The sequence below is a fragment of the Pygocentrus nattereri genome, chromosome 20, assembly GCF_015220715.1.
Source record: "Pygocentrus nattereri isolate fPygNat1 chromosome 20, fPygNat1.pri, whole genome shotgun sequence".
In the NCBI taxonomy this organism is placed as follows: Eukaryota; Metazoa; Chordata; class Actinopteri; order Characiformes; family Serrasalmidae; genus Pygocentrus; species Pygocentrus nattereri.
The window spans coordinates 11,437,199-11,460,970 of record NC_051230.1 but is presented as its reverse complement, the minus strand read 5'-3'; the positions used below and the strand labels follow the sequence as shown (position 1 = coordinate 11,460,970).

The window sequence follows — 23,772 nt, the reverse complement described above, 5'->3', positions numbered from 1 at the left end:
GAACTTACATTGTTAGGTTAAACAAGTCCTGACTGAATTCATCTTGCTTTGATTTCTGGCATACAGGAAGTAGAAGACGTTCAGAGAGAGCGGGATGATCTGGTAAAGCAACAGCGAGAACAGAAAGCTGAGCTGCAAAACAAAACAGAAAAGATCCAGAGGAGACAGCAGAGAGTGGATAAACTGCAGCAGCAGCTGAAGGATCTAGAGGTGGCAGTGGCCAAGAAGGAAACCCAACTTGAACAACAGGAAGAGGTGAGGGGGCTTTTTGTGCTGCCATCGAACAGCTGTCCATTGTAATTTATAGGAATGTTTTGATGAAACATCTACTGTACACAAATTTCCACTTATCCCAGATATAGTTGATTGGCCAAGACATGTTTGGAGCCCTTGATTCTTTAGTTTATAACTGAAACAGCAGGACAAATATTGCTAAAAACGCTCAAATTCAGTAGTCTGAATAATTTCTGTAAAATACATCACCAAAATTTATCTCATAAATACTAATTACCTGTTTTATGTTACATTCGTTACAGTGTCTGAACTGTTTTGTGATGTCCCTTTTCTGATAAAAATTGGGTGCACTAAAAATTTTACTGCAGTTCATAACTTCTCTGTACTTGGTAACTTATTTCACCAAAGTAACAACAATTTTACTTGAGACTACTCTACCCACTGTAGCTTTTGAGGAGGAACAACACTGTATGATAATGTACCAGTACTGTCAAGGTGCATTCACCATATCCCTCTGACTTTTTTCTGTCTAGCACATGAAGTCGCAACAGCAGCAGAGTTTAGAGCTGGAGGAACTGCAGAGACAGCAGCAGCAGAAGCTGCAGTCTCAGCTGCAGGCACTAGAGGGAGCACTTACTCAGCGTGTGGAGAAGATGGAGCAAGTCACAGCTGCTGTGGAAGAACTAGAGGAAAAGAGAGGCTTTCTGCAAGCAGATCAGCAGCACAGTGCTTTGCTACAGGACAGGGTAGCACAGCTTGGTAAGTTTAGAAGTTAACCATTCATCTTTATTTTGCTTTTGTAAAGAAGGATATATGCCAGTTATAACCCCTCAAGCCCCACACCCTAGTTCCTCACTGACAACTGTGTAAATTACATAGCTATTAGTTAAATTATTTTTGTTATTAAACTATTAAAAAATATTTAGATGCTGTTATGAAACTTTCATAGTAGATATTGGGTCTAATATATTTTGGTAGAGCATTAGATTGGGATAGTATTAAGCTAAACTTTTGTTTGAAATACTGGACATTTATATAGTGAATGCTGTAATAAACGAAAATGGAAAAAATAATATTAATGTAAGGTCAATTTCCAGCCAATGTCTTGCTGTATTGACAAATTTATTACAGTTTCCTGGCCATGGAACAATATTTTGTTCACCAAGCCACTTGGTTATCACTTTTGCATTTGTTCATCCCCAAACTGCTCCGGTATCATTGGGAGAAGTTGCTCTTGGAGCATGTTTTGATACCATTCCCTATTCATGGCAGTGTTCTTAGGCTAAATTTTGAGCGTAGCCACTCCCCTGGATGAGAAGCAATCCCACACATGAATGGTCTCAGGATGCTTCACTTCATTTTTCCAGATGTCCCAAACAGTCTGAAGGGGGCTTCATCAGAGAAAATAACTTTAGCCCAGTCCTCTGCAGTCTAATCCCTATACTTCCTGCGGAATGTTAGTCTGTCCTTGATGTTTTTCTTGGAGAGACGTGGCTTCTTTGCTGCCCTACCAAGCAATCCTCCAAAAGCCTTCATCTCACTGTGCATTCAGATGCACTCACACCTGCCCTCTGCCATTCCTGAGCAAGCTCTGCACTGGTGGTGACCCAATCTCGTAGCTGCATCCTCTTTAGGAGACGGTGCTGACGCTTGCTTGACTGTTTTGGGAACCCTGAAGCCTTCTTCACTGCAATTGAACCACTCTCCTTGAAGTTCTTGATGATTCAATAAATGATTGATTGGGGTGCTATATTATAAGCAGCAATGTCCTTGCCTGTGAAACCCTTTTGATGCAATGTAATGATGACTGCACATGTTGGCTTGGAGGTAACCATGGTTAACAGAAGAAAACTTTAAAGCACCACTACCCTTTTAAAGCAACCAGTCTGCTCTTCTAATCAGCATGACAGAGTCATATCAGCTGTCTTGTCCTCATTAACCTTTTCTCCTGAGCTAATGAGATCATCACTGAAATGATGTTTGCAGGCCATTTTGTAGGGCTGAAATGCAGTGTCTAGAAGGCAGTAATTTTCATGATAAGGTCATTTTTCATGGCAGGGAATGACTTTGCAATTAATTGCAATTCATCTGATCACTGTTCACAATCTAGAGTTAATACAAATCGCCACCATAAGAACTGAGGCAGCAAACTTTGTGAAAAAAACAAAATTTGTGCCATTCTCAAAACTTTTGGACACAACTGTATGTGTGCAGAAGAGGAGTTGGCTGAGCGAGAGGTCAGACTAAGGGCCAAAACAAAGGAGGCAAGGGAGGTCAAGCAGGATCTGGAGACCTGCCACTCTGAGCTTCAGCGTCTTCAAGACACCCTGGCCGCAGAGAGGAGGAGCATGGAGGCACAGCTTGTAACTGCGAAAAACTCCAGTCTAGCTGAAAAAGAGAAACTGCAGCAGGCTGAGAAGGTGAGAAACACTGATCTCTATTTCTTCCTATAGCCTTCCTATATACTGTTAGTTGTTGATTTGTATAGTTTTGCAAAAAAAAGCTTGAAATGCCTTCTAGCATATGGACTGAATACCATGTATGTGACAGGAGCGGGAGAGATTGCACAGGGAGCTGGTGGTGGTGGATCAGGCAGCTCAGGAGAACCATGAGAGAGCCAGAGGCCTGCAGCTGGAGCTCAGCTCAACATCTCATGAGCTTCTCTGCCTCAAAGACAAGGTACCCTAACCACTTTCTTCAGAGCAGTGCACAATAAATCATTTACTAATAGTTATGGTGAGATCTGCCTCATTTTGATCAAAATAACAGACTAGTCCATACTAGGGATGGAAAAATAATGGACTTTTAGATTCATCAAGATTCTGAATGAGTTCACAAAACATCTTCAGATTTTTTATATATATATACATATATATATATATATATATATATATATATATATATATATATATATATATATACACACCCCAATTCCAATGAAGTTGGGACGTTGTGTAAAACATAAATAAAAACAGAATATGATGATTTGCAAATCCTTTTCAACCTATATTCAATTGAATACACTACCAAGACAAGATATTTAATGTTCAAATGGATAAACTTTGTTTTTTGCAAATATTCACTCATTTTAAGTTTGATGCCTGCAACACATTCCAAAAAAGTTGGGACAGGGGCAACAAAAGACTGGGAAAGTTGAGGAATGCTCAAAAAACACCTGTTTGGAACATTCCACAGGTGAACAGGTTAATTGGAAACAGGTCAGTGTCATGATTGAGTATAAAGGGAGCATCCCTGAAAGGCTCAGTCGTTCACAAGCAAGGATGGGGCGAGGTTCACCACTTTGTGAACAACTGCGTGAGCAAATAGTCCAACAGTTTAAGAACAGCGTTTCTCAATGTGCATTTAATCATCTACAGTCCATAACATCATCAAAAGATTCAGAGAATTGGGAGAAATCTCTGCAAGTAAGCAGCAAGGCAGAAAACCAACAGTGAATGCCTTCAATCCCTCAAGCGGCACTGCATTAAAAACCGACATCATTCTGTAACGGATATTACCACATGGGCTCTTCAGTAACACTCCAGAAAACCATCGTCAGTGAACACAGTTCGTCGCTCCATCTACAAGTGCAAGTTAAAACTCTGCCATGCAAAGCGAAAGCCATATATCAACAACACCCAGAAACTGGGTCCGAGCTCATCTGAGATGGACTGACGCAGAGTGGAAAAGTGTCCTGTGGTCTGACGAGTCCACGTTTCAAATTGGTTTTGGAAATCATGGACGTCATGTCCTCCGGGCCAAAGAGCAAAAGGACTGTCCGGATTTTTATCAGCGCAAAGTTCAAAAGCCAGCCTCTCTGATGCTATGGGGGTGTGTTAGTGCCCATGGCATGTGTAACTGACACATCTATGAAGGGACCATTAATGCTAAAAGGTACATACAGGTGTTGGAGTAACATATGCTGCCATCCAAGCAACGTCTTTTTCAGGGATGTCCTGCTTATTTCAGTAAGACAATGCCAAGCCACATTCTGCACGTGTTACAACAGTGTGGCTTCGTAGTAAAAGAGTGCAGGAACTACACTGGCCTGCCTAAAGTCCAGACCTGTCTCCCATTGAAAATGTGTGGCGCATTATGAAGCGCAAAATACAACAAGTTCCCAAATGCTTCCCAAATGAGTGTTGTTAAAGGGAAAGGTGATGTAACAGTGGTAAACATGCCACTGTCCCAACTCCTTTGGAACGTGTCGCAGGCATCAAATTCGAAATGAGTGGATATTTGCAAAAAACAAAGTTTATCCGTTTGAACATTAAATATGGTGTCTTTGTAGTGTATTCAACTGAATATAGTTTGGAAAGGATTTGCAATTCATTGTATTTTGTTTTTATTTATGTTTTACACAACGTCCCAACTTCATTGGAACTGGGATTGTGTGTATATACACTGCTCAAAAAAATAAAGGGAACACTCAAATAACACATCCTAGATCTGAATGAATGAAATAGGACTAAATGGACTAAAGCATTGACTAAATGGACTAAAGACTAAAGGTCTGGGGAACGGGCGGGCCAGTCCATAGCTTCAATGCCTTCATCTTGCAGGAACTGCTGACACACTCCAGCCACATGAGGTCTAGCATTGTCCTGTATTAGGAGGAACCCAGGGCCAATTGCACCAGCATATGGTCTCACAAGGGGTCTGAGGATCTCATCTCGGTACCTAATGGCAGTCAGACTACCTCTGGCAATCACATGGAGGGCTGTGGGGCCTCCAAAGAAATGCCACCCCACACCATTACTGACCCACTGCCAAACCGGTCATGCTGAAGGACGTTGCAGGCAGCAGATCGCTCTCCACGGCATCTCCAGACTCTGTCACGTCTTGTCATGTGCTCAGTGTGAACTTGCTTTCATCTGTGAAGAGCACAGGGCGCCAGTGGCGAATTTGCCAATCCTGGTGTTCTCTGGCAAATGCCAAGCGTCCTGCACGGTGTTGGGCTGTGAGCACAACCCCATCTGTGGACGTCGGGCACTCATACCATCCTCATGGAGTCGGTTTCTAACCATTGGTGCAGACACATGCACATTTGTGGCCTTCTGGAGGTCATTTTGCAGGGCTCTGGCAGTGCTCCTCCTGTTCCTCCTAGCACAAAGATGGAGGTAGTGGTCCTGCTCTCCTGGTGTACTGGCCTGTCTCCTGGTAGCGCCTCCAGCCTCTGGACACTACGCTGACAGACACAGCCAACCTTCTTGCCACAGCTCGCATTGATGTGCCATCCTGGATAAGCCGCACTACCTGAGCCACTTGTGTGGGTTGTAGAGTCCTTCTCCTGCTACCACGACCAACATTTAAAAGTGACCAAAACATCAGCCAGAAAGCAGAAAGGTACTGAGAAGTGGTCTGTGGTCCCCACCTGCAGAACCACTCCTTTATTGAGTGTATCTTGCTAATTGCCAATAATTTCCACCTGTTGTGTATTCCATTTGCACAACAGCTGTGAAATTGATTGTCAGTCAGTGTTGCTTCCTAACTAGACAGTTTGATTTCACAGAAGTTTGATTTACTTGGAGTTATATTGTGTTGTTTAAGTGTCCCCTTTATTTTTTTGAGCAGTGTGTGTGTGTGTGTGTGTGTGTATATATATATATATATATACACACACAATTACACACTGCCCCCCCCTGCGACCCTGAGGGAGAAGCGGCTTAGAAAATGGATGGATGGATAATCACAATGTGCTACTTTGGCCATATTGCGCATAGTTCTGTATTTTTTTCTATATGCATTCTCAGTTACGGCACCAAGGAGAGGGGAAGACTCGTCTGCAAGAGATCAAGGGTACAGTCCGTTCTCTGAGGTCAGAGGTGAGAGCAGAGTTGGACACCAGTATGAAGGAGTTGGCATTGCAATCTGCAGCATCCACAGATGCAAACGACCACAAGGAGAACCATGACTTGTCGCCATTAGCTGTGAGGAAGTCCACTTACAATACTAAAGTATGGGCTGTTTTTCAACAAAACATGACCAGGGGCATCCATACTTTTTCATACAAATGCAAATCTTCATTCTTGTCTGCTGTGATTCTTCTGTGCAGGATGAGCAGTGGCGAGGAGAAGCACTGAGAGAAAGACTGAGGCAGCATGAAGATCATCTGAAGGTTACAAGTTCATCTTCTAAAACATCTGAGTGACACCATTTAGTCACTCGCTTCAGGATATATTAGCACTGTTTTTAAAACAAATTCTTACATAGTAAACACAATCACCTAAAGTGGTTTCTGTACTCTTTTTTTTTTTTTTCTCAGGCTCAGCTGCGCAGGTCAGTGTTCTCTCAGCAGGAGGTGCTGAGTCTTCGCAGGCAGCAGACAGAGGGCAGCATCCAGGGACTACGCAGACGGGTAGACAGGCTGGACCAACTGCTGGGCAAATCCAGTCACAAGTCCCCTTATCCAAGTGACTCTGAAATCCTGCCAAGTAGAGTAAGTGAGGACTAGAGAGCTCCTCTTAGTTACTTCCAAACAGGGATGCACAACTCCAGTCCTGGAGGGCTGGACTCCCACAGTTTTGTGATTTACCTGCTCTAACACATGTGATTACACTTATCTGTTAATTGCTAGATTTACTGGGTGTGTTTGAGTGGGGAGACATCCAAACTGTCCTGGACTCCAAGTATGACTTATGGTGGAGAACTAAGGATCAGAGACTAGCACAGTTTTCTGATTCCCCTGCTATAACACCTCAGTTAAAGCTAGCCATGTTGAGTCGGGTGTGTCTGAGCAGGAAAATCATAATACTGTGCAGACCGTCCAGGAGTGGAGTTCCCCACCAGTGGGTTATAGCCTCAGTAATACCCTTTCAGTTCTGCAAATCGGAGCAAAAAAGGCAACAGAAAAAGGAAATAGTCTGTTTTGCTTTCTAACACAGAGCCCATTATGTGTGTTTAGCACATTTGCACTGGTTAATAATATGAAGTTAAGAAACATACCAGCTTCAGTAGTTTGATTTGTTTTTTTAGACTTGCACAGAGAGCTGGCAACACCAGAGGAGATTGTTCCTGTAGTAGGTCCTATTAGACTGGACCCCTCTGTCCTTGAGAAAGACTAAGCACGCCTCCTGAGCCAAGTGCGCTAAAGCCATTCCTGTTCAAAAAAGAAAATTTCTTTCTGTGAAGTTCTGAAGCCAAGTGCTTCTCAACTTTCAGAGATTCTCTTTAGATGTTTACCCACAGAAAAGGAGCTGAGCCCCTACGCACTTTCACCTGTAAATGAGGAAGGAAAATTGGGGTGAAAATTACTTTTGTTCTTTTTTTTTTTTTAATTAAAATGTACTTTCTCCTACCTCAGGCTACAAGGAGAGGCAGTACTCCTTTTTTGAGATATTGTTTGTGACATGATTTCCTTTTAAAATGAACATAGTTGTGTGCCTTAAAGCTACATGTAAAATAAGCATATTAACATCTAAAATGTACTGTACATTATGCATTCAGTATGTTATCATGCCAATTGATACAGGCCCTGTGGAGGTCTTTTTTTTACTGTTTTGTACATGCCTTTCACAAAATATACTGGTAATGCATCAAAATATTTATTATCGCACTTAAAACATGCATTTTGTAACTTGTGTACTGTTATAATTCTATGTGCAATAAAATATGTACCATTTCTTTTTTTTTTTTTTTTTTACATCTTTTTCTTTTCACTATAAATACTTGTGGTCCTCAGGAACACTGCTAATGTAATACAGAACAATGATGTATGATCAGAGACTGTCTACAGCATTGTCTTTATTAACATAATTACAAACAAATGTCACTTACAGAAGACATACCTCAGAGTTTCAGAGTAGGTTATATATGCCTTTTTATAGTCACTGAGACATGGAAAAATGCAAGAGAGAGGGCTCAAAAAAAGAATTTTAGTTTACAAAACAACTCCACACACACTCCTTTACAATCTCATCATAAGACTAATTTAATAGAATTTTCTGGAGTGCTTCCTTAGCCTTTTCATCCTCTCCAGATGTCTACCAGTAAAACATTCTGCTGTATGTCAAATAAGTTGTGTTCTTTAAGAAGGGGATGCATATATTACTGGTACCTAAGGTCAATTTGAGATTGACTCATATTGACATGCATTTGCGATAACTCCCAATGCATAATTCACAAATCCAGTTTATCTGAATTCACTGTGAAAAAACTAAAGGAATGCTTGTGAAGGGGTTTGAAAGCCAAAAATTAGTTCTTTATAACGTTTAAGTTTAGTGACTTGATTTTTTTTGATTATGTACTGTATATTACAAAATGAACAGGATTTACAGAAAAAAAGGACATGAGAGCAAACACAATAAGGCAACAGAAGTTAAAATTCAAAGAATAATACTCCGATATGCTATGAATTTACAATGAATGTGAAGGGCACTGAATTTTGACTGTAAAAACTGAGAGGTTTATTCCCTCATCAAGGTCAAATAGTTCCGGTCTGTTCCGTACATCTCTAAACCCAAAGGGGGGGGGAGCTGAACATTTCATTCTGAATGTTACAGAAAGGATAGACTTAAGACTAATATGATAAAAAGAGCTCCAGGCCTTTGAAAACCAACTACAAAGTGCAAAAACATTCTTATGGACTCCAAATGTGTCCTTTCAATATATTACTATCCTTTGCATCTGAAGCAACCAAAAGAACAGCAGAATTTTTTTAAATGGAACTTCCATTTGATTATTAACAATACTCATCTTGTATAGTACTTGTATGTTATGTCTTGAATAGGTACAAACAGGGATAAATATGTGATGATTTCTTACTTGTGACACTGCATAAATCCTAATTAAAACAATACAATATCAATTGTTTTTTTTCTTCTTTTTAACAAAATGTACAATAACAGGTCATCATGCATCTCTCCCCTCAAGCACATTCTAAAATCAGATTTTGCCTAAACGTGTTTTCACTTGAACGAGAATAACGTATATCAAAATTTTCGTCTGTTTAAATCATCCCAATATTCCAACAGCTGCTGTACACTAGATGTTTCATTTACAGTTATGCACATCACTCTGCTTATTGATAAACTCAGTATTTTTCTTTTTTTTCAGTTTATCAGCCATCTAGATTAGTGTTCCGAGGAGGAGACTTCCTCCAGTGAGTGCTCACAGGGTGCACTGGGATCTGTGCGTTATGAACAGGCAAAATGAGTGAGGGAGAAGAAAGAGAGGAAAGGAGAAGGGAGATGAACGTGGCGGAAGCTGACTGCACTACTCCTCCGTTGTTTAGAGCCATCCAGCCCAAAAACTAATCTCCGACCTCAGGGCCAATCAGAATGGAAGTAGGGAGGAAAAAAAAAGAAAGAAAGCGACAAAGAGAGGCCAAGGTGTAGGGCTGGAGGGTAGATACGGAAAGAGAGAGAAAGAAAGGAAAAGGTCTTCATGGTCATTAACAGCTGCAGCCCTCCTTCTGGGGCTGTGCATCGCTGGAGAGCCGGCCACCCTGCGGGGCAGTGGGCTTGTGCTGGACCCCCGACTCGGCTGCATTCAGGTCCAGGCTGCCATCCTGAATGTTCTGGTAGATCTTCTTGGCCGCCTCAAGGAACGCATCTTCCACATTCTCACCTCTGTGCAAATGAGAACATTTCAGCATTACTTATGTATGCAAAGCGACAGCAGTGTAATGTTGCAACCTTGTAAACTATGATGAATCCAATGTTACTGTGTGCGTGCACTACCCATAAACAAACATCTGGAAAATTAAACTTACGTTTTTGCACTTGCCTCGAGGAACAACAAGCCTGTTACAGAACATTGCAGGACAAAAAGAGTCAATTAAGACAATGTATTCACTGTAAGAAAGTAAATGATGCAGTGCCAGAAATTACCAGGTGCACAAGGCAAAAATGCCCCACATTAAATATTCAACTCAAGCACAGAAGCAACATCATCTCCAAAATAACATGATGCAAAATAAATCAATATGAACTTACTTCTAAATGTAATTATGTGAACTAATGTGCTCTACAATGACACTAAGTGCACATGTGTAGATAGAACGGACTGCTATGTTGTATGAGAAGCTGTTGCGAAGTATCTACCATCATTCTGCATTTTTGTCCAAAAACATAGAGAAAATAAAATCTATGAACTGCCTAGTTAGTAGTTTTGGTAAATGAAACTGCTAGTTAGTATTTTGATTAAGTTAAAACAATTTTAGAACCAGCTGGCAAAAACTGCTCTTTAAAAATGATCTTAGATCCTGAAATTGTATTACTGTATTGCAGAGACATTATATTCCATAAACATTTTCCCTACCATTCTCTTCAGCAAACTGCTTGGCCTCCTCATATGTAACATCTCGCTGGGCTTCGAGGTCCGCTTTATTACCAATAAGAATTATCACCTGCAGAAACAATGATATGACTTAGAATCTATTACTTTAATGAATATGATTGTGCCAATACTTGACTGCATAACAGCAAAGTTATTATTTTGCATGGACTCAAGAATACAAACTTACTGTATTAGGATTGGTGAGATTCCTCGCATCAGTCAGCCAGCTGCTGAGGTGGTTGTATGTGCTTCGCCTGCAGAAGATGACCATCAGGTATCAAAGCAAGCCTTATAAGAAGTGGTATTAAACATCCAATCCAATAAAAATAATAATGTTATTTTAGGGCTCTCAAGTTCTTTCATATGATGAGAGCATCCTTTGGTACAAGATCAGTTGCATTTTCATGAATACATATTTGAAGCTTTTGTGCTGATGTCAGAGTTGAAAAGAACTGAATGAATGTAAAATAAGTCATGCTACCTGGTGATGTCATACACCATAAGTGCTCCGGCAGCTCCTCTGTAGTAGCTGCGAGTGACTGCGCGGAATCGCTCTTGACCAGCTGTGTCCCAGATCTGCAGCTTCACTTTCTGCCCGCTCACCTCGATTATTCGCGTGCCAAACTCCACCCCAATCGTGTGTGGGCAGTCTGCCATAACTGATTCAGGCAAGAACAGGTGATACTCAATACAGTCCTTTATATGACATGATGGCACTGCATGATTCCTATGTGCATCCAAATTGTTACACGCCTAATTCATGATGGCAGATATTTATAGACCCGCTTTGACAGTGATAAACATCTGTATACTATTTCCCTACAGAACAGACACTGGCATGTCCAGTTGAAAACAGGAAAGCATGGATAATAAAGACAATGTATGCTTAAGCTTAACAATTAGTGAAGTTATCCAGCAGTTAAAACCCATGATCTAGCTAAGCTGCAATGATCCTTGGTTCTTTGGCATGTGGTGCACTTGTGACTCGCTGACTGTAAGTAAATTGTTTCTGAACACTGATGAGAGTACTTACATTTCTTTTCTGTGAATTGGTGAAGCAAACATGACTTTCCAACCCCCATATCACCTTGAAGAGTAAGAAACAAAAAAAAAATCTCAATCAAAAAGCAGTAAATCTGGAAAATCTAAAAACATTCAGTGGCATATGACTTAACACTTGCCATATAGTCTTAAAAGAGATCTTCAATGGTTCTTTACTAAAGAACAGTACTACTACAGTAGTACTATTTAGAACCACAAATTCTATATAGAACTATTTCATGCTTAAATGGTTCTTAGTATGGTGAAATGGTTCTTCAGACTGAAGAAAGTATGGTATATGGTATAACCATTAAGCATGAAATGGTTCTATACACTCTTAGCAAAAGGGTTATTTGTAGCACCAAAAAGCGTTCTTTGGCCTGTAACAAACAGTTAATTTTTTTTTTTTGGTGCTTTATAGAACCTTTCTATAGGGAACCATCTACAGCACATTCTCCATCAATCTGAAGAACCATTTCACCATGCACAGAATCATGCAAATGGTCCTTGGAGTGTTCATGGTTCTATATAGAATGATTTTCATGACTAAATAACCATCTTTTTAACAGTGCATGGTTCTAATTATCTTTAAGTGTGTGGGATGTCAGGTTTTCACTTACCAATAATGATATATTTGAAGATATAGGAATAGTTATACGGTGCAGTCGTCATTTTGGTTTCTGAAAAAGAAAAGAACATAAATCTGTTACAATTTTAGCCGTCAGAACTCAAAGGGCAGCGTACATTTACTCTTTGTTCAGCTTCAGGTCGAACAAACATTGGGCTCAGAGGCTACTAACTACTAATAATACCGCAAGCTAACGTTACCGTCAGCCAGCTGGACAGCTATTGTTCAGGGCATCAGCCATGCTAACGTTAGCTAACCTGGCGTTATTTCCAATTGGTTAGAAAACTAGTCAGCTAACGTTAAACACAGGCAGAGCAATAAAGTGTGACGAGGCTCGTCATCTCGAGACATTTATCTGATCGGGTTGACATGCTGACACCAGGACATTGCACTTACACAGAACAACGAAACACCAGGCTGTCCAGTTAGCTTTGCTTCCGAATGACATCTTATTAGCCAGGCATGTAAACAGCTAATGTTAGCTAGCTAACTCCAAAGAGCCCGATGTAAGTGAACCTGATTTGCCATCTAGGTTAGCTGGTTAGCTAGCGAGCCTAGCTTAGCAGAAGCAGAATCTGTTAAACATCGCCGGCTGTGGTGCCAAGGGCCGGGGGAACTGCATTTCAGTATCAGCGTAAGGCTAAATAACACTCTGCAGCTGTCTGGTGAAGCGAAAATCCTAAAAAAATACAGTTAATAAACAACAACTCAGGCATTTCCGTGATCCCTCTGCTAGGAAGGACAGCTTAGCCGTGGCCACAGCAAGCGCAGAAGCCAGTCTTACAGAGCCGGGCTAGCTTAACCAAACCAGCCAACCAGAAAGACGCTAAAGCCGCGTGTAACGCTGAGCTTACACGCAGTTCAAAAGCGTCAATCTTTATAATCAACCGTTCGTAGCAACGGTACAATGAAGACATTTACCTAAAATGTTAATATCGAGCCGGCTCTTCGAGATCTGAGCAGGATCACACGTATGGCGGCCACTTTCTTCCTACACGGTTTCTATCAAAACAGTGGTTCGGGCGCCCTCTACTGGACACGCAGCGCCTCCCAGCGGACTGACTGAGCTTAGCGGATCCTTGAACCGCCCAAATCGGCTCTCAGGCGCTTCGTCATTGTTCTGATTCCGAATATAAGAGACGTCTGACTGAAGATTGGTATCCTTTAGCTAATTAATGTTCATGTTTACTTGGAAAAAGCAAACATAAACCACGGAATATGTAAAACTCCCTTTTAAACCCATGTTCCGGAACGTACGTCACGATGTAGCGAGGATGTAAATTAACATAAAGTTAAACATAAATAAACATAAACATAATAAAAAAATGCTACATTTAATGGACTTTATTACAACCAAAATATTAATATATATTTTTCTAACACGTATTAAAAATATGTAAACTAAAAATAAATAACGAAACACGAAATGTAATATATGAAAATTCTGACGTGACGTATCATTTTTAAGCTCACTAACGCTCAATATATAGTGATAATATAACAACATAAAGGATATACTGTACATTAAGGCATAACATTTAATTGATGTGCATTTGTATTGCTTGCAAATCATTTAACATAACGATCACGGTCTGCTCAGAGCAAGTCAACTTAATTTCCCTAGTGACGCTCTGTTTTCTTTGTATCGGTTTTTCTGACTGAATAAATGCAGCGTGCGCCGTTTATATCATGAATTATTTCTCCTCAGACCTTTAGGGCGAGTTTTGTCACAGTGGGAGGGGCCTGACGTGAACGTCGATAAAGCAATAAAGCCCACCTGCCCTCTGCAGAAAGAACCTTCCATCTTCAGCTTATCCTGAGCTAAGCGTGTGGTCTACACTGCTGGTAACAGGTAATCAGTGTCTTGTGTGAAACGACAGATCAGTTGATCAGTTGATCAGTTGATCAGTTGAAGTGACTGCTTGTAGCTCTGATGCCGCCTGAGGTCTGCTGGCTTTTCTTAAACAATCACTTTCCAATTTTTTTTAGCAGCATCTGGGCTGTTTAACGTAGAGATAGGACACGGATGGGGATACAGGAAGCCTAGTCAGATCACATTTGTGCTAAAGTGTACCTCGTACAGTCCTTTATTTATATATATATATATATATATATATATATATAGCAAACAAAGATAATAGCTTTTTTCTTTTGCAGCATGGTTTATCATCCTGAGTTTAAGAGTGCTGGGCAGAAGCCTGGACTTCAAGTATGGAGGATTGAGAAAATGGACTTGGTGGCAGTCCCCGAGAAACTGTATGGAAGGTTCTATACAGGAGATACATACATCGTCCTCAATACTATCAAGCAACGTTTAGGAAGTCTACAGTATGACCTCCACTTCTGGCAGGGTGAGACTGTGACCTGTTATTTGATGTACTTATGAAGTTCTTCTTGTCTCCCTGTTTTGGTGTGCGCTAGGACCTAGACAAAACTGGATGCAAAAGTCTGAACGCCCCTGGACAAGACAGATTATGTGTTGTTGCTTATCTAAATTAAAATAAATTAACACAATGTCTACCGGGAGCAGACTTAGTCATGGCATTTTCCACACATTTTCATGTTTCAAGTTTGTCATTTGCGCAACATGTCAGGACGTTCATGCATTGAAATGCTTGTGGTGAGGCTCAGATAGTCTACATAACTCTACAGAAAGTAAATAAGAAAAAATAAAAATACAAGAAAAACAAACTGAAATATATGAAATATACACCAAATATAGAGACAATATACATATACGTCCTTGGGGAACGACCCACAGCTTGTTCAGAAGCCTGACAGCCTGTGGGTAGAAACTGTAATTAACCAGGTTGTTTTAGCCTGTATTCTGCTAAATCTCCTACCTGATGGCAGGATGGTGAACAGGCTGTGTGTTAGGTGACTGCACATAGTTTCTGTTTTTGCTGAGTTTAATGTACAGGAAAAATAAAAGCATAAAGCCTAAAAGGTGCCTTAACTTTTGTGTATAAATATGCAGAAGTTTGTTGTCTGTAGAGGATGAGTTAACCTGTTTTCATTTACAAAATCAACAGCATGTGATTTGACCAGGCGTGTCTAAACCTTTGCATGACTGTACTGTATGTTTTAACCATCTCCTCTTTTTGTTCAGGCAGTAACTGCACAACAGATGAGAGTGCTGCAGCAGCTATTTTTACTGTCCAAATGGATGATTACCTCGGGGGGACACCTGTTCAGTATCGTGAGGTCCAGGGCTATGAATCAAAAACATTTGTGGGCTACTTTAAATCAGGGCTGACGTACATGGTGAGCAGGACTATATGTTTAAGCGTAATAACATGTACAGGTGTAACGATTTACATGGGGGGGAGGGGTATCCTATCAGAGTGAAATGGGCAGGGAAGGGGGAGGGGCTTATGCTATGCACACCTAGGCTTTTTTTTCTGAAATCACTTTGAAGTTGTAGTGGTTGCAGTTTTTATGGACCATTTTGTTAGATGTCTGGAGCTGCCAGACGAATACAGTCATATGCAAAGGTTTAGGCCCTCCTGGTCAAATGACCTGTTTTGCTGATTTTCTAGATGAAAATAATTTAACAAATCTTCTACTGAGAGCACACTACTGCAGATTTTTTAAATATAAAATAATATTTATATATTAATGTGACTTGTGCAAAATGTATGGCACATTTTAATATTTTGTTAAATTTTCCAACATGCTAAACTCAGCAAGTGGATATTTAGCATTAAAATGTGCAGAAGTGTGTTTTCTGTAGAGGATGTGTTAACATGTTATTTGATCAAGAGCGTTCAAACTTTTGTATACGACAAAATATCAAAAACTGAAATTAGGGTTGTAACAATACACATATATGGTACATCCTTTGGACTGTATGAGTCTTTGTGTGTTATAAACAGCTCTTTTTTACCTCAGCAAGGTGGAGTGGCCTCAGGGTTCAGACATGTGGCCTCCAATGAAGTGGGGATACAGAGAGTCCTCCATGTTACTGGCAGACGAACAGTGAGGGCCACTGAGGTTCCAGTGAGCTGGAACAGCTTCAACCAGGGAGACTGTTTCATTCTAGATCTGGGAGAGGCATGTTTTTGCTGTTTTAATGTCTGTTGTGTCTTTCATTGCAAGCTGACATTGTTTATATGTAAGCATCTCTTTGACATATTACAGTCATCATATAATCTGTTATACTGTTACTATGAAATGCCCCAGGAACTATACCAGTGGTGTGGCATCAAGAGCAATCATTTTGAGAGATTGAAAGCCACCAGTATTTCAAAAGGTATCTGTGATAATGAGCGGCATGGAAGAGCAAAATTGTACCTGTGTGAAGAAGGCTCAGAGCCTGGCAAGATGCTGGAGGTAAGTTTGGATGTCACCATTTTCCTGTTTATGGGCTAGTTTTCCAGAAATAGGCCACTGTCATCTAAAATATTTTATTTCCAGTCAAAGTGGCCATAATGTGCAAATTATTAGCTTCTCTGGAGATATTTCTGAGATTAGATTCAATGTAATCCACTTGCATAAAGAAGAGAAATAAGTGGGGAAATATGCAGTTTCCAAAACTGGAGTTTAAAAAATAAAAAAATAAATAAAAATTAAAAACATGGTTCATCGAGGGTTCATGAGGATGTGTTGAGTATATGGCTATACATAGAACCTTTGTGAAAAAGGTTCTATATTGCACCAAAAAGTGTTCTTCTATAGGTTATGATGTCAAACTTGTAATAGAAGAACCCTGTTGAATGCTATATAGAACCAGATACCATATACAACACATCTCCATTAATCTGAAGGAGCATATCGTGATAACAAGAGCCCTTTAAGACGCAAATGGTTCTGAGTGTTCATGGTTCTGTATACAACCATTGTTTTTTCCACTAAAGATTCCTTGAAGAACCTTCTTTTTTGAGGTAGAGAGACAGAGGCATGCACACTGCAGTCTTGAGATCTTAAAAAAAAAATAATAATAATAATTCCTGTTTCTGTCCATCCTTCCACTGTGAGAAGACAGCTCAGCACTACAAGTCTGAATGAATGTGTAGCCATTAAGAAGCCATTACCAAGAAATAGACAAAAGAACAGGAAAAAAAAATTACAAATGAAACAAAGAAGCTGCTGGTGTTCTTAGAACAATGGACTGACCACCCCAGAACTCTGACCTCTTCATCTGTGTTTGTGATTGCAACCAACTTCTGAAACTGAACAGATGTGTGGAAATAATTTGCTCCATTAGATAATTAAAAGGAGGTCTTTCAGTTTTGGACAGGTATGCATGCATGCATGTATGTATGTAGCAGCTTGTGACCAAACACAACAGATTCCTAATACATGGTAATGTTTATGATCAAACTACAGGAAGGAAAAAGTGGATGTTTTATTTTTTGTGATCGCACATTATCATAAAGCCATTTATGTAAACAGCAATCCTTTTATGACCTCTTAGGTTCTTGGACCAAAGCCTGAACTTCCTGATACAGACTGTGATGACACTGAAACCGATCTATCAAATAGGAAGATGGCCAAGTTATACAAGGTAAGGCTCAACCACTTCCATTTCTTTATTTAACCTTTTCTTAGGTATTTATTTATTTATTTATTTATTTATGTATTTATTATATATATATATATATATATATATATATATATATATATATATATATATATATATATATATATATATATATATATATATATATATATATATATATATATATATATATATATATTTATTTATTATTATTATTATTATTATTATTATTATTATTATTATTATATTTATGTTTATTAAATTCAACTGGAATTGGTGAGAGGGTATAATGCTGCATAAAATCCCACATCAAGGTGTCTGATGCCAGTGGAGACATGTCTATCACTCTGGTAGCAGAAGAGAACCCCTTCTCTCAAAATGCACTGGAGTCCACTGACTGCTTTATCTTGGACCATGGCTTCAGTGGAAAGATCTTCTTCTGGAAAGGTCTGTTGTGAAATGTGGTGTGTATTTGTTAATAACCCCTACCTGTAAATGAGAACATTTTTCACAGATCAAATCTTAAAACAATCACAGGTAAAGAGGCCAGTCCAGAGGAGAGGAGTGCTGGGATGAAGGCTGCAGAGGAGTTCATCCAGAAGATGGGCTTCCCAAAACACACGCAGGTCCAGATCCTGCCTGAAAATGGAGAGACTCCTCTGTTCAAACAGTTCTTCAAGGTTTGGCATGATGTCGCCCAGACAGAGGGGATGGGGAAAGCCTATGTGCCCAACAAGGTCGCCAAGATTGAGAAAGTGCCCTTTGATGCCTCTACACTGCATGACTCAAGTGCCATGGCTGCTCAGCATGGGATGTTTGACAAAGGGGATGGAGAGAAAAAGGTAAACACTTTTCTTTGAAGTTTTCCTTGAGGTCCACTTAGGTCATCTGATTTTATATACCATAGCTCATTTTTACATTACAATTTCCAACCTCTTTATATTTAGAATGCATTCATTAGAATGAAACAGGCTGTTTTTATTACTGTGTTTATTTATATATATATATATATATATATATATATATATATATATATATATATATATATATATATATATATATATATATATATATATATATATATATATATAAAATATAGCTCTGCACTCTGTTATGCTTCATTCAGATAGTACCCAGAGCTGAAACACTCCTTAGAACTTCAGGATGAATTAGTGGAGCTAAACTGCTATAGGTTGAAGAGGTGTATACATCTAAAGGTGTAAACTTTTTACATATTACTTGCAAAGAAAGTGAGGAAAATGTAATTGTTCATTCTATGGGTCCTTTAAAGAAATGTAATATGCTTGGAAAGCCCATTGCATTTCTGACCTGTTTACCTAACTGTATTCAGAAATGGGGCTTTCCAAGAGAGGGCTTTAATGATGAGTGTATGAATGTCTAAGTATGTTGTTAAAGCATCATTTAACTGCATCTTTCTGTGCAGATTTGGCGCATAGAGGGATCGGACAAGGTGGAAGTTAACCCCTCTACTTATGGACAGTTCTATGGAGGAGATAGTTACATCATTCAGTACAGCTACCAGCATAAGGGGTGTCGAGGCCAGATTATCTACATATGGTAAGACCTAAAGACACAGCACCCATAGTGAACAGTTAGGATGGTGTATGTTTTCAAAGGAAGATTTGGCTGTGGGCCAGTGGCTTTGTCTGTTCATGTTACATGCGCTTGAGAAATAGTATCTGACAGGGTCACCTAACAGTATCATTTACCATCATTATATGTATCACTTGGCATGTCTTCACTTGTTGCAAGAGTGAGTCATGACCACAAAATGGCTATTGTGAAAGTACATAAAACATACAGTATTATAACACACAGGCAAGGAGAGGTTTCGAGCCAAGATGAGAAAGGAGCTTCCTCGATCTTGGCTGCTCAGTTGGATGAGGAGCTGGGAGGAGGAGCAGTGCAGGTAGCATACAGATTGATTAAATCAACCTATTTAGGCACAATTAACCCTTTAGTCATTACTTAAAGGACCTATATTAAAATTGTCTTCTATTTTAGTTAATTTCATTATGTGCTTTTATAACATGGATAATTTTATGTTCTCTCAATGTCTTTTTATGAAGTTGGTGTGGAATTTTTGTTCCAAAAACATTTCTACATGACCATTTACAACTTCACTTTATCCCTTACAATTAAACAGGCTTTTTTTTTTTTTTGTGACTTTAAGACAGATATATGTAAATAAGCTCTAATTAGCAGCCCTGTATTATGCCTTGTTCAAAAAGCAGTTTGCTTAGTATAAAGTATTTATCTTATGCATTATTTCTTATAAAATAATAAATAGTATTTATTAAACTTTTTTTTCCTATTCATGAATAAAATATAAAGGTCGCCCCCAAGTAGTATGTCGCTTGGGGGCCTCAAAAATTCAGAAACTGTTAGTGTTGGAGATTTATGCAATGGTAAGGAGGGACTTACAGAAAATACGAATATAGCATATAACATTGAGACATCTTGACAAGTATAGGTGCGAGTCATTCAAGGCAAAGAACCTCCCCACTTCATGAGTATTTTTGGAGAAAAGCCAGTGGTGGTGTACAAGGGTGGGACTTCCAGACAAGCTGGCCAGACAGAGGCTGCAGAGATCCGCCTCTTCCAAGTGCGGTCCAACACTGCTGGACACGCACGAGCCATTGAGGTAACCGGTCATATAGATTTGAAGCATTTGAGTGACCATCTATATCTTTATACATATTGCATTTTTTCTGGAAAGCTTTTTCATTCTTGTCCATTCCCAATAAAGGTTGATGCAGTGGCCTCCAACCTAAATTCCAATGATGCCTTCATCCTGGTGAACCCATCAGGCTCAATGCTGTGGGTGGGTCAAGGCACCAGTGATGTTGAGAAGCATGGAGCTAAACAGCTGAGTGAAATCTTAGGACTGGAGGTGTCTGAAGTGGCAGAGGGTGAAGAGGGAGGTATGGTGACGACCTAAACCTAAAAAGGCACTCTTTCCAAAATTAAAAATTGTATCCTGGCTGCATCTGTTGTACTTGAGTGAGATTTTCTGATTACACATCCTTCTGATGTGCCTTGAAGGTGGGAGAAAACAACTGCTTTGGGGTAGAGTTTATCTAGTTTATGCATTTGAACATTAAATATCTTGTCCTTGTAGTGTATTCAATTGAATATAAGTTGAAAAGGATTCGCAAATCATCGTATTCTGTTTTTGTTTTACACAACGTCCCAACTTCATTGGAATTGGGGTTGTAAATATCAAGTCAGAAATCTTACAGAAAGCAGCTCTGCATTTCAGCAGCCACGTAAAAGCAATAATAAACTATCAAACATTTCAGTTTAAAAATGTCATGTCACAACACTTAAATGCATGAATTATTTATTTTATTATTTTTTTTTTTTTTTTCCCCCCCCAGCAAGCTGGACTACTACAATGGCCTCTTTACTGGCCTTCCCAATGCAGCTGCTAGAATGCTTATTTGAACTTTGAGATCTTGGCACATCAGTGAAATCCTGAAGTCACTGCGCTGGCTACCGATTAAGTACAGAAGTGACTTTACGCTGCTTCTAATTGTATATAAATCACTGAATGGCCTTGGACCAAAATGCATCATTGATCTGCTGGAAGTAGAACCCAGTAGGTCTCTCTAAACACTCGGGGCCAGTCAGTAAGTAGAACCCATGATCAGAACCAAACAAGATGAGGCAGCATTCAGTCACTATGCTACCACCTGCTGGAACAAACTTCCAGATGAGGTCAAATGATCTCCAAATGCAGCCATTAAAAATGTTCCTGTTTGCTGTGTAATGATTTTCAGTTATGGCTGCTATTCAATAGATGAGTGGTAACTTTTTGTGCTCTTGGTGCTCCTGGAAATGACTGGAGTATAATTGCAGTAGTATTTCTTACTTTGAATAAACTTATGCCTGTGTAATCCTGGCAAAAGCCTTTCTGAAGTGCTTGATCTCATTGCTATAAGCTGTATTATTTTCTATTTGTTTAATTGCCACCATGTATAAAAGGTGCTATACAAATATACAGGTCTTTTCTTGGCTTGTCAAGTGAATGTAGAAAGAAGGCAGATGTCACTGCTAGGAAGCAATGTATCCCATTTCAGCCTATAATAGCCTTTAAATCATCATTATAATGGAGAGAATACATTACTGAAGTGATGTCTCAATTCTTTTACAGGGAGAACAAGAAGATGCATGCTAAAATTGGCAAGCTAGATACATAGCTATCCAGATGTTACCTTAGTTGTTTTTCTTCCTCTTGCTGTAATGGGGGTGGGGACTTGTCTCCGGAATCAATTTTGTGCTGAATAAAGACTATCACCATTTATCTTGTTCAGCCACTACTAAAGATAGCTTGTTTGCATTTATTAGCCCATCGAACAATACCCCTGCCAGCTGACAGAACTGTTTAACATCACCTAGGTTTACAATGGTTGTAAGATGTGCTTGCATAATGCATGCTGTGTACTGTAGAAAGAAAACACAAAATTAACCAATGAGGCTGAGCAAAAGAAGTCTGCATTACAGCATACCTTATATTGTGACAACAAATCATATTAAACTAATTTTAGGCCTGAATTCCTCATTAGGTGATTTTCATAGCCATTTCTGTCTATTCTTAATCACCTTTTTTAAACTATAGAATATAGTTATTGTGCAGGTGATGTAAAATGACTCAACTCTGGGTTGTGTGTTTTGTTTTTTTTTTTTAGAAAACTTCTGGGAAGTGCTTGGTGGGAAAATGGAGTATTGCACCTCAGAAAGACTGAAAAGCAAAATGGACTTGCATCCTCCTCGTTTGTTTGCTTGCTCTAATAAAACGGGACAGTTCCATGTAAGTTATTTGTCATGACTAGGTCTGCTAAGCTGATCTCTTGTCATCAACCAGCATGTGCCTATTAAACCATTAAATCTAAAGCAAATACTTCCATCACAAATGATGGATAATTTGAAAGAAATGCCTCCCAATATCTCATCAGATAGATGAGGTACCAGGGGAGATGGCTCAAGAGGATCTGGCTCCTGATGATGTCATGATTCTGGACACATGGGATCAGGTAAAGTCTGAGGAGCTTCATGATTAAAACCAGTTTGTTTGTTTACACTATACAGTCCATATATACGGTGTGGGTGTGTGTGTGTGTGTGGGGACATGCATGTTTGCTTCCAAGGTTTTTGTCTGGATTGGAAAACAAGCCAATGAAGAAGAGAAGACTGAAGCAATTATGTCAGGTATGAAAACACTAATTTTTCTTTGCATAAGTCTTTTTTTGAATTATTAAGCTTGCATGCAGTTGTCATGAACAGTGAAGAAAATACTTTGGTACCTTGTAACCATGTTTATTTACAGCTTAGTGCTCTGTACTGTAGTTCCCATTCCTCAAGCTGGTCATTGTCTCCTCAGCTGTTCAATACATTGAAACGCACCCAGCCACCAGAGACAAGAGGACTCCTATTGTGAAGATAACGCATGGCTTTGAGCCACCCACATTCACTGGATGGTTCCTGGGATGGGACTATGACTACTGGAGCTGTGGTCCACTGGAACGAGCTATGGCTGCACTGCAGCACTGAATACACCTTCACAGAGGGAGCACCAGTTAGTCTGACTCAGTAGAACTCCTCAGATATACAGGCTGAGTGCTCAGCCAGTTTTGTAGGTTGTTTTCATATAATTATGCAACACGGTTAATGTTAATAGAAACAAATTGCTGTATATTGTTAGTGATCAGAATGCCACAACCGCAGGCATTATTCAGAATAAAACTGCAAAACTGCACTGGAAAAGATGTCAAACATTTGATAACTATGTGGGTGTTTTTAAAAAAAATGCATTATTAGACTGAACCACACATAAAACAATTCCTTATAATCAAGTCAAGAATTAAAAGGTGTTTGTACAATAAAATATAGATTTAAATACTATAAGAAAGACCTGCATTATCCAGTATTTCAGGAATTGTTTTGACACCCATCTTCTATTTACTAGAACTTTTAAGCAAGTAATTGGCTTCTGATCACCACTTGAGGCAAAACACCCTGAACAGATCACCAGCCTGTAAGAAAACCATGATCGACAACAATCTAATGG

At 39.5% G+C, this 23,772-nt stretch overlaps 3 protein-coding genes across 11 annotated transcripts in view; 2 read left to right on the top strand and 1 right to left on the bottom strand.

Moving 5' to 3' along the window:
• cntrl (centriolin) overlaps nucleotides 1-8,374 on the top strand; it is a 33,572-nt gene extending 25,198 nt beyond the window's left edge. For all 7 annotated transcript variants that reach the window (XM_037531872.1, XM_037531873.1, XM_017691187.2 and 4 more), the window contains 7 exons: nucleotides 67-255; nucleotides 768-993; nucleotides 2,449-2,654; nucleotides 2,785-2,913; nucleotides 5,988-6,191; nucleotides 6,290-6,352; nucleotides 6,500-8,374. In XM_037531872.1, the coding sequence (XP_037387769.1) occupies nucleotides 67-255; nucleotides 768-993; nucleotides 2,449-2,654; nucleotides 2,785-2,913; nucleotides 5,988-6,191; nucleotides 6,290-6,352; nucleotides 6,500-6,688 (1,206 nt within the window). In that variant the 3' untranslated portion in view covers nucleotides 6,689-8,374. The remainder of the gene's footprint in view (nucleotides 1-66; nucleotides 256-767; nucleotides 994-2,448; nucleotides 2,655-2,784; nucleotides 2,914-5,987; nucleotides 6,192-6,289; nucleotides 6,353-6,499) is intronic.
• On the bottom strand, nucleotides 7,965-13,244 carry rab14 (RAB14, member RAS oncogene family). Its single transcript, XM_017691192.2, has 8 exons — nucleotides 13,103-13,244; nucleotides 12,174-12,233; nucleotides 11,546-11,599; nucleotides 10,994-11,171; nucleotides 10,700-10,766; nucleotides 10,495-10,582; nucleotides 9,947-9,977; nucleotides 7,965-9,803 (listed from the first exon to the last, which is right to left on the bottom strand). Exons 2-8 carry the CDS (start codon nucleotides 12,223-12,225, stop codon nucleotides 9,626-9,628), a joined length of 648 nt encoding a protein of 215 aa, XP_017546681.1. The 5' UTR covers nucleotides 12,226-12,233; nucleotides 13,103-13,244; the 3' UTR covers nucleotides 7,965-9,625.
• A 645-nt stretch (nucleotides 13,245-13,889) lies between these two features.
• On the top strand, nucleotides 13,890-23,468 carry gsnb (gelsolin b). 3 transcript variants are annotated; one of them, XM_017691193.2, is made up of 16 exons: nucleotides 13,890-14,033; nucleotides 14,339-14,532; nucleotides 15,291-15,445; nucleotides 16,073-16,234; nucleotides 16,364-16,513; nucleotides 17,598-17,687; nucleotides 17,996-18,128; nucleotides 18,219-18,523; nucleotides 19,126-19,259; nucleotides 19,521-19,611; nucleotides 20,176-20,346; nucleotides 20,452-20,626; nucleotides 22,394-22,515; nucleotides 22,661-22,738; nucleotides 22,853-22,913; nucleotides 23,086-23,468. In XM_017691193.2, the coding sequence occupies exons 2-16, from the start codon at nucleotides 14,340-14,342 to the stop codon at nucleotides 23,253-23,255; spliced, it is 2,190 nt and encodes a 729-aa protein (XP_017546682.1). In that variant the 5' UTR covers nucleotides 13,890-14,033; nucleotide 14,339; the 3' UTR covers nucleotides 23,256-23,468. The 3 variants fall into 3 exon arrangements, with proteins under 3 accessions (XP_017546682.1, XP_017546683.1, XP_037387772.1); XM_037531875.1 differs by lacking the exons at nucleotides 13,890-14,033; nucleotides 15,291-15,445 and having other exon boundaries at nucleotides 14,372-14,532; XM_017691194.2 differs by lacking the exons at nucleotides 22,394-22,515; nucleotides 22,661-22,738; nucleotides 22,853-22,913; nucleotides 23,086-23,468 and adding an exon at nucleotides 21,083-21,616.
• Nucleotides 23,469-23,772: the final 304 nt, after the last annotated feature.